Source organism: Sus scrofa, chromosome 15, assembly GCF_000003025.6.
Source record: "Sus scrofa isolate TJ Tabasco breed Duroc chromosome 15, Sscrofa11.1, whole genome shotgun sequence".
Taxonomy (NCBI): Eukaryota; Metazoa; Chordata; class Mammalia; order Artiodactyla; family Suidae; genus Sus; species Sus scrofa.
In genome coordinates, this window is record NC_010457.5 from 59,255,888 (window position 1) to 59,266,786 (window position 10,899).

Here is a 10,899-nt window from a genome sequence, read left to right on the forward strand (position 1 = left end):
ACCCACTTGTGCTGGGCCAGGGATGATCAAACCTTCATCCCAGCACTCCAGAGAGGCCTCTGATCCCATTGCACAACAACAGGCACTCCCATACATTCTTTTTTCATCCCTCTGCATAAATAAGTCTTATGGCCGCTAAGTGTCAAACAGGAAAATTAATTACCAGATCCACTAAACTAATCCATGGAAGATAGGAACATTACAAGATATTATTAAAAGAAATGCTGGAGTTCCCCTGGTGGTTCAGCAGGTTAAGGATCTGGTGTTGTCACTGTAGCAGCTCAGGTTGATCTCTGGCCCTGGGAATTTCCAAATGCTGTGGGTAGAGCCAAAAAATAATAACAATAATAATAAAAGAAATGCTGCCATTTGTCTAAATTATGCTTAAGTTTGTTTGCTTTTTGTTTGAAATTGTAGTTTTTTGTTTGTTTTATAATTTTTGTTCTAAATCTTTTTTTTTTTCACCTTCTAATACCTAGTCTACTGAGTAAAAAGTTTTAGCTTTACAGATGAAATTATACAATGTCTGGGATTTGCTTTAAAATACTTCAGGGGGAGAACATACCATGGTGGTGGTGATGATGGTTATTGGATGTGAGGTGACAACTGCTACAACTGGGTGACAGGTAGAGAGCACATTATATATATACCATTCTCTCCACTTATAAACATTTTGGAAAGTTATAATAAGGAGTTCTTCATCTCTGGCAAAAGAAAAAAAAATTTGAAATAACCTGAATATGTCCACCAGATAGTGTAAATCTGGTTGTAAACTTCTTAGTTTTCCAAAGTTTTGTGGAAAATGAGAATTGGTCTTCCCTCTACACAGAATGAGAAGGGGGAAGGAAAACGTACATTGAACGAGGGTCTACTTGGTGATAGGCACCATGCTGGGGACACTGACCCATGCCCTCACTGCCATCCTGAGCTATAATCATTTTTAGAATAAAGAAACTGCAGGAGTTCACGTTGTGGCACAGTGTAACCATGAGGTTTTGGGTTCAATCTCTGGCCTCACTCAGTGGGTTGGTGATTTGGCATTGTCGTGAGCTGTGGTGTAGGTCACAGACTCGGCTCAGATCCTGCAACGCTGTGGCTGTGGTATAGGCCAGCAGCTACAGCTCTGATTTGACCCCTAGCCTGGGAACCTCCATATGCTGCAGTGGCAGCCCTAAAACAAACAAACAAACAAAAAACTGCAATTCAGAAAGGTTTTTAACTTGCTTAAGGGCAGAGAATTAGTAAATGGCCCAAATTTATACTTGGGCCATTATACTAATAAATGATTATTTGTTTCATTTTTAATAATAGCACTATTTATACAATATTTCTGTTGGTAACAATAGCTGCTCAAACGTATTCAGAGCTCTACTTCAATTAAATATATATCACTGCATGTACAACCAGAAAGCTACAAGCCCTCCATTAGCATCAGGTCCAATCTAAAAATACACACAGGAATATTTTTAGTCCCTAAGGGCCAGAAGCAAGGAAGGCAAAAGGTCTGTGTTAGCCACAAGCCTCAATGTATGGAAAAGGACCCTGTCCCTTCTCCTCCCCAACCACAGACAGTGCTGCAGTCCAGCAGCAACATCTGTCATGGGCCTGAGAGGGAAGGCTGGTGGCCTCAGCTAGCTCTGGAGGTGAATACGGAGTGGTTAAAAATAAGCACAGCATGTTTTTGAGTTGCCTACATGTCCCATTACCTGGACAAACTGTCTACAAATAGTCACAGAAGAGGACTAAAAATAGTGAACTAAAAATGGCAAATGGCCAGAATATCATGAAAAGGGGGCAATGTTTGTTATGGTTAAGTGGGGTAAAGGAAACAGTCTACAATGCTGATTTCACATAGATCAAAGAAACTGAAGAAAAAATTGATTAAGGCTGACAATTCTAGCATACCTTCCCAAAAGTCTATTAAGTATACATCATAAGAATCTTCTAAAACAATATACAAAAACCAGGAAATTTGTTCTCGTAAGTGAGAGTAATGGGATGTGATTCAGTTAAGAACATTGAGCAGAGTATCATAAAACATCTGTTACATGTAGTTTCAGAATTATTTAGAAAGGAAGAGTAAATCTCGATGACTTAACACTGACACCAGATAAATCATCCAAAATAAGATTAGCAGAAAGGAAGATAAGAAATGTTCAGTTATAAGAGTCCTGGCTCAGGCAGTCCAAGACCTCATCTGACCTTTGGTCACTTCACTTACAACCACCGGAGATCTAGTAATGGGCTGATAAATACTGATACATATTTTATAAATATTGATAAATATTGAGGGGTTCACCCCACTTAGCAAATTAGGTATTGTGACATCACTATGAAATACATGCAATTGGGCTTTTTGGGGGGGATGGAGGTTTGCTGGCTTTTTTGGAGTTTTGCACGGTTTTGTTTAGGGTTTTGGTTTTTGGTTTTGCCATTTATGGCTGAGAAAAGAAAGGCACCGAGAAGTGATGGGAGAAGGTCTGCTCAGCAGAAAGTCTAGGAAGCTCCTCAGCAAGTCAAGACCAGCCCCTACACATCCCACGTTCCCACTGGCCTCTCATCGATATCAAATGAGACTTCTCCTTAGGAGACACAATTAGCAGTATCCAATCAATGTAACAAACTCTTTGTTCATGTTTTTCTAGGGAGTGAGGGGAAGATGTTAGGAAATAAAAGTTCTAAGTTGAAGATCACAAAGGTGGATAGCAAAAGTTAACTGAAATAACACAAGAGTTCAAATTTCCAGGACTATCCCATTCTGAGATTTACCAAATGCTTAGCAGTCACTTATCTAAATGTATACTTTACAAAGATTCTCTACAGGTTGTAGCTATGTTATCTGAGATACAATAAAAAGTTTCCCTCTATAAACAAAAAACTGACTAAAAGAAGAGTATCTGGTTATCTTTATATTACAAATACTAACTGAAAAGTACACTTGGATTATAAATTCTCCCAAGAAATCACTGACTATATTTCATTTTCTCAATTTTAAGACATTGTCAATTTTAAGATAGATCATTGTTTTGTGAAACACCAAGAGCGAAAAATGCTACCCAATTTTAATTGTAAGATAACATGTAATTCGGTTCATCCTGATTTTGATGATGCTAGAATCAGATAAAATGTGATCACTTCTCAGCTTCCCCCTGCACTCTCTGATCTTGGGATCTCCTCCCAAGATTTTAGAGGCACATTCCCCCCGCCCGCTCCTTGCCAAGCTCTCTTCTCTTCCTTTCATTAAAACACCTCTTAACACCTTCTTCCAATAAATAGAAAAATGTCCTTTAAGTACAACTCTCTCTTCCCTTATTACCACATTTATACTCTTCCTGGAAGATGACATAATAATTTAACCAATTCAATATATTTGTCTAAAGAAGTCCCTAAGGGCCTATCATCGCTATAGCCCTAGCCTGCTGACACGGATTCCGTGTTCTAACAGCCTGGGGACAGCACACAGCATGGTGCATGCTCAAAGAGGCTCTCACTACAGGCAGAGCATGAGAATCTCACTCACTAAAAAGCTCCTGAATATCCACCAACAGAGACTACGTTTTCACTCAAACATGTGAAAGGGAAAAAAAAAACAACAACAAAAAAAAACTCTTCTTACCTGGCTTCTAACAACAAGGGAGTGGAAAACCACTTTGTTGTAAGAGAGGTTGTAATGGCTTTTGAATCTGCTTTTACTGAGGATAACAGCCATAGTCCAATGAGTATGATCAGAAGGCCCATTTTATGGCAAACCCCTAAAAAAGAAAAAAAAGAAAAGGTTTTGCTACAAGGCAATGTTTAAACCTGAATCTAAATACTTAGAGACACCAAAAAAAACATGACCATCACAGAAAGAAGTCCTTCCAAAACAACAGCACCTACTACAAATGTTTGCTGATGACTGACACACAACTGAAGGTGTGGAGTTCATTACACTCTTTCCTACAAAGGCTCCACTTCATCTCCTAGGCTACACAGAGATAGAAAAGTCAGCTGGTGGCCCAGTACCACTGCAAACAATCATACTCTATGAAGCAGGAGAGTAAATAAAGCTGAGACAGATGAAAACACAAATGTGTTACAGGTTGAACTGTATTCCCCAAAAAGATCTGGTGAAATCCTACCCCCAGCCACCTGGAATGTGAACTTGTAATGGAAATAGGGCTTTTTCCGATGTAATCAAGTTAAAATGAGGTCCTCAGGGTAGGTCCTGATCCAATGACTGGTGTTAAAAAAAAAAAAAAGAGGGAAATTCAGGCAAAGAGACAAGCAAGCAGAGGGAGACAACATGAAGAGACACAAGGAGAGTGCCAAGTAAAGACAATGCAAGCCACCAATGCCTGGGGCTACCAGAAGCTGGAAAAGGCAAAGAAAGATCCTTCTCTACAGATTTCAGAAGGAACATGGTCCTGTTCACTGAGAACGTCTAGCCACCAAAACTTTGTAAGACAAAATTATCTAAGCCACCCAGTTTGTGGTATTTTGTTATGGCAGCTTTAGGAGGTTAACAGGATGGGTCTCAAGTGTGAACTCAAATACAGGTTCTGGAATGAGGAAATCTAAGAACTCAATCAATCCCCACCTACAGAATAAGAAAACTGGGGTCACTAGTCAATCAGCCAGGCCACAGAATGCAGGCCTCCTAAATTTCCTGTAGCAGCCTCGCTAAGCACGCTGAGATCCTCAGTGTCCACATCATTTTAGAAAAGGTCTCCAGCTGCAGAATTATTTGATCTGATTTTTCATCCCAGAAGTCTAACAGGCTTCCCTTCAGCTATAAAAAGGCCCACCTGAGTTCCACCCACTTGAATGAGAATCCAAGGGGAACATGAATACCTGGGAAACACTAAAGCAAACATGTGATTCTGAATGTTAATGTCTGGTAGAGCTCACCCCAACTCCTCCATACTAGTTATGAAATACATTGGGAGACACTCCATATTGGGGCAACCAATTAATACCTTCTTTTTACAAACAGCATTATTGTTTGTGCCAACATCTTCCTCCACATGACCCACAAAATCTCTAAAGAACAATGGTCAAAAGAGAAATTATGCCAAAGAGAAAAGTTGCTTTGGAGTTTTAAGTTCAGATTCTTTAGAAACAAAAAAAGTTAATAAGCCTCCCATTTATAAGCACTAAAAAAAAAAAAAAAAAAAATCAACACTGATTAAAACTAGGACTAACCAAATCAGACCTCTGACCATGAAACTTGCAAGCAATGATTCCTGGCTTAGGGGAGGGGGGAGGTGTGCGCAGTCATTGGGGGGAGGGGGTTACAGATGATGTAGGCCCCTTTCACCATGTAGCAAAATTAACCAACATTTCCTGCAGAGGAGCAAGCAAAGACCCAAGCTTTTAGATATAATTTCAGATAACTCAAAAACTCTCATACACCCTCCCCTGTAGGTCCAGGAACTGGAACCTCAGAAACCAGTCTGTCATGATAAGAAGAAAAAAAAAAAAAACGATTATAGTCAGGGACCTGTGATCAATTCCTGAGTTTGCTACTTACTAGCAGTTTAACCAAAAGCATGTTACCTAGTAATTCCTCTGCCCCTACTCTCCCACTCTCTAAAAAATGAGTACCAGTATCTACCAGGGGCACTATGAGGATGAGAAGGCAACATGAAAAGTCACTCTTGGAGTTCCCGTCGTGGCGCAGTGGTTAACGAATCTGACTAGGAACCCTGAGGTTGCAGGTTCGTTCCCTGCCCTTGCTCAGTGGGTTAAGGATCTGGCGTTGCCGTGAGCTGTGGTGTAGGTTGCAGACGCGGCTCGGATCCTGCGTTGCTGTGGCTCTGGCGTAGGCCAGTGGCTACAGCTCCGATTCGACCCCTAGCCTGGGAACCTCCATATGCTGCGGGAGCAGCCCAAAGAAATAGCAAAAAGACAAAAAAAAAAAAAAAAGAAAAGTCACTCTGTCAAGTGCCAAGCACTACACTAGAATTAACTGTTCCAGTAAAATATGTCATCTCAAGGAAGAGAAACTAAAAACTATCTTCTAAATTATAAAATAATAACTGATTGTTATCACGAGGCCTTAAAAATAGGCTTTGGAAATATATCCTCTGTGGCTAGGGGGAAAAAAAAAATCCTATCCCCAAACTAAGTTTCTAAACTAGAGACTGCACACATGAACTGTGTTCAAGTAGTATTATGCTACAGCTATGTTTACAATTTTTTCCTGATGGGACCTAGATCTATAATCCCCCAACAGTGCTGACTGATCCCGGATGAAAAATGGGATGCTACTACAGGGTACACTGCATGCAGAGGGTGGGGAGGGGACTGAGAGTGTCAGAAGGCCCCGTGGAAATGCCCGCATTTACAGAGCAATTACACTCCTGGCAGCACCACTGCCAGTGCTCTGCAAACACCAGCTCCCCGCCCTTCCAAATGATGGCCCAGGAGACTGCAGCTCCTGAGGGTGCAGCCTTGTTCACTCTGTTCACCACATCGAACAGCACAGTGCCTGGCAAACAGCAGATGGTCCATAAATAGGCTGCATAATGGTGACACAGGAGCATCTCCACTTTAAAAATAACAACATGGAAGCTCAGAGAGGCTAAGTTACTTGACCAAATAATATACAGCCATGCTTGGAACCCACATTTGCCTGTTTTCCAAAGTTCTCCAATGGCATGCTATCTGCCCTGGTTCTCCGGCTTTAAGAAGGAGTGAGAATTCATCCTGTGGAGACCCAGACATAGCAAAGGGCTTTATTATGAGACCCAAGGTAAGTCCAAGGATTTTCTACAGGCAGAGTCCTTCAGACTCAGGTGGGTGAGAGAGCTAGAGTTTCAATCTTAACACTAACAGTGTGGGTCTGAAGTTGGGACTAAACCAAATCTAGCAACCACTGACAGATCCACACTTGGGCTGGCTTTGGGGACCAAATGTGATCTCCTCCAGAGCAGAGAGTTCTGTCTGCCACAGTCACATGCCTAGCAAAATGCCTGGAACACAGGAGGCACTGAAAATAAAATCAACACAGACTGTTCATTAAGGGATGAGTGAAAGCCAGTGGAAGGTGGCACCACAAGCAAAGATGCTACCGAAAACCTAGGACTTAAAAAGAGTGAAAATGAAAACAATAAGCACCATGACTCACCCAGAGATCCCCTCGCTCTGTCTTAAAGAGACAGAAAGTTCTTCGGACACAGCATAGCACCATTAGAGATGGGAAAGGGAAGAAAGCTATACATTGAAGAAGAATTTTCCCATCCAGACCCCACATCCTTGACACCACAGATAACACCAGAAGAAAAGGCTGTCCAGAGGAGCAGAAGGTAAGAACCTCACCGAGGGGCCTTTTGTTTGAGGATACCTTCCTTTTAAAAGACCCCTTATCAACCTGACCCTAGTGGTCCTGACTAAAGGTTGCTTATAAAAAGGAATAGTCTAGGAAATGACAGCTGTCAGAATCTGCAATGTGGCACTGCATAATCATAGGCATAATGCTTATGCCATGATGGACAAATTAAAAAGTCTTCAATAAGTTCTGGGCCCAAATGTATCATCTGCAAGATTGAGTGTGTGGCCCAGTTTCTTTAGTTTAAATTAAAGATACTATCCCATGTTCATTTATCTACAGTAAGATATCAGAAATACTTATCAAAGTTATATTATGGCAAATGTTTTTCACTTTTGGAAAACAGAAGAGGCATAAGATTCTAATCAGTACCAATCTTTTTTCTCCATTTTTAAGTTGAAGAAAATAGCTACCAAATGCTTTAAAATAAAATTTTAAAAAAACCACTTGCACCCTCCAAGTAAAAAAACAGCCATCTGAGTTTCAACATGTATGACAAGAGCGAGGGAAAATATTAGGAAGTACTCACTCTTGAGAAATAAACTTACTTCTGAAATAATTAAACTTAATATACATTTATACCTTTTAGCAAAACTCATTTGCCCTGAACCAAAAACACCTAATTTCCAATTAAAAAGAGATATTGTATATCTGATATGAAAACGACCACCAGTAACTGGAGAAAAAGTCTAATAGAATTTTCTCCAGTTTATTTCCCTCAAGTTAAACATGCATTGTGAAGACGCCATGGTACTGTACAAAGCAATGTTTATTTCCTTTAATAAAAATGAGTTTCAGCTAAGTTCATCAAAAGCAAGTCAAATGGAAAGGCTATAATTATCCCAAATTTTGTAGTGTTGTCATATAGCTATTTAAAATGTCTTCAAACATCACACTACAATTGGACAGCCAAGCGCATGATGAATTTTTCCAAAATAGTGTAGCACAGGAAGGCATAAGACCCCACGACCTCCAATGAACAAAATATGCTAGTTCTCAAATCTGGCAAGAAATGCAAAACAATCTAGAGTTTCTGGCCAAAGAACATGAACAGTTCACACCCATAACTTATTGGCGATGTACGCAGATCTTACTCCTCTGGCAGGTCCCACACTAAAAGTGAAACCGGATCATCCAATTTCCAGCCAACGGATCCTCGTATTAAATGAAAACGGCAACCTATATTCAGCACCTGAATTCATTTTAGGGAAAAGAGAAATCTATAAAAAGTTCCGTTCGTTCTCCTATCGGGGTCCTGCAAACTGCTGGTTCTCAACCTACTTAGGGTCAGGCTTAATCTAAATGCATGTCAGGGCACTTCCCCCACCTGCGTCTGCACTTGAGCACATGGGTCTCCAAGCTCTTCTATGAAGGCTCAAAGGGGTAGAGAGAGCCTGCGGCTACCCTCGCACAAACGATACCTTGCCCAGAAGACACTGAGGGATAACTCGGGTCACTCGCATTGAGGGGGGAAGGTTGGGACACGGGAGGGGAAACTGAGTCAGGGAAGAAACGGAAGCGCAAGGTGACCGGGACACGGAATCGCCTCGTGCCCCAGACCCTCTCCTGACCGCGAGACCGTCCCACGCCACCCAAGGGGTACCTGTCACCGGCCGCGCAGCGGCGGCACACGCGCCGCCCGCAGCCCCTTTCCAGCCCATGCCGGGGCCGCGCTCCGTCTGCGACGGCACCTGGGACAAGGCCGGAGCAGGGTGGAGCGGGGTGGGGCGGGGCAGCTGCGGAGAGGGCAGCAGCTGCGCCAGTGAGCGGCCGACACGCGCCTTTCCCGCGGCTCGGCTCACAAGCCGGCCTCGCAAAGCTAAAGACCAGCAGCCGACCGCCCTTTACTTCCGCTTCCTACTGGCTGGAGTCGGAGGACTTCCGGCTACTGAGTCACGGCGGGGACCGCCCAGAGCGTCGCGCGGCCGCCATCTTACATCCGAGAAGGCCACGCCTCTTTTGTAGCTTCCAGCTGTTTAGTATAGCCACGGAGGCTCGGGTCTGCAAGTCCTGGGGCGTTGTTTAGGCAGGCAGCTAAGACCCAAAAGCTTCACCACGTGGTGCGACCGGAAAGGGGTTTCATACTTTTTGCAGATTGGGACTCGGAGGAGCTTCAAAGTCTACTTCCTTAAACCCTTTATTAAAAAAGCTGTTGCACAGTAAAGGACAAAGTGACAATGTTTTTGAGCATCTTCGACTTTATTTTAAACCTTAGATTTCGATAGCTTTCGTTCCAGGGAGCAAGGGAAAGGAAGATTTTTTTAAATTTTATGAAACGATTTAGCTTATTTTATACGGTCAGTGGCAACTTAATCTGCAATGATTACTTTGTCCTTTGCTTCTTTTTTTTTTTTTTTTTTGAAAATATAAATCTGTGTAAAATTGTTTTAGCATATGTGACATTGGGCAGATCATTTTAGCCGCCAGATATGAATACATCTTTGGAGGGTATTTTTTAACTAATAAAGTGAACTAGAAACCAAAAGTACATTAAAAAGTAATTTAAGAAAGTGTACAATTTTAACTGACTCGATTGTGGCGTACAGTCCTTCCCTTGAGAATGCCAGACAGAACAAGGACTAAAACACCCCCCTCAATTTGTACTGTGCTTAAGAACCTCTAGCTGACTGTTGGGTTTTCAGTTCCTTGCTGGAATAAAAGGAGTGCAGATAATTTTAAGAACTGGAAATGACCATTTTAAGTTTATTTCTTGAGGGAGATTTTGTGTTAGTGGCTGTCCATTGTGTGTTTTTTGCCCCTTTTCATGTGATGCTTTCCACAAAAAAAGAGAATTGTTTTCTTTCTTTTTTTTTTTTTTTTTTTTGTCTTTTAGGGCTGCACCAGCGGCATATGGAAGTTCCCAGGCTAGGAGCTGTGGCCTCCAGCCTTCACCAGACCACAGCAACTTGGGATCTGAGCCACGTTTGTGACCTACACCACAGCTCATAATAATGCCAGATCCGTAACCCACTGACCAAGGCCAGGGGTGGAACCCTTGTCCTCATGGATGCTAGTTGGGTTCATCAACCACTGAGCCACGATGGGAACTCCCAAGAATTGTTTTCTAATTCACCACTTTACAGAGCTTTTCACTCTCTGTTTTAACTTGGTCTTCTGCTATTGATGTATAAACACCACCAACCTTTGCTTAGTTAATAAGTGATAGTACAGAATTTCTAAGAAAGTTGAGTTTCTGTTTCGCTAAATTTTTCTCAGAAAGTTCAGTGCAATTTTATTTCACCAAAAAACAGATTTTTTAAAATTGTTTTAACTTTTTGAGATAATTACAGATTCACAAGAAGTTGCAGAGATAGTACAGTGAAGTCCCATGCACCATTCACCAAGTGCTCCTAGCAGTTACATCTCAAAGAACTATAGTACAGTATCAAAACCAGAAATCTGAGATTTGTACAATGTGTTTGTATAATTTTGTCATTTTAACAGTTGTATAGATTTGGGTAACCACCACTAAAACTCAAGAACTCTTCCAACACCACAAAGATTTCTAAAGAGTTGCGGGAGGGAGGATGATTTTTAAGGCAGTGAAAGCATTCTGGATGATATTCTCATGATGGGTATATGTAGAC

General features: G+C 41.7%; 1 protein-coding gene across 2 annotated transcripts in view; it reads right to left on the reverse strand.

Annotated features, from left to right (window-relative positions):
- The window catches only part of UGGT1 (UDP-glucose glycoprotein glucosyltransferase 1), a 123,472-nt gene extending 114,306 nt beyond the window's left edge, over nucleotides 1–9,166 (reverse strand). For both annotated transcript variants that reach the window (XM_021075942.1, XM_021075941.1), the window contains exons 1-2: nucleotides 8,916–9,166; nucleotides 3,617–3,752 (exon numbers count right to left, since the gene is read on the reverse strand). In XM_021075942.1, the coding sequence (XP_020931601.1) occupies nucleotides 3,617–3,752; nucleotides 8,916–8,973 (194 nt within the window). In that variant the 5' untranslated portion in view covers nucleotides 8,974–9,166. The remainder of the gene's footprint in view (nucleotides 1–3,616; nucleotides 3,753–8,915) is intronic.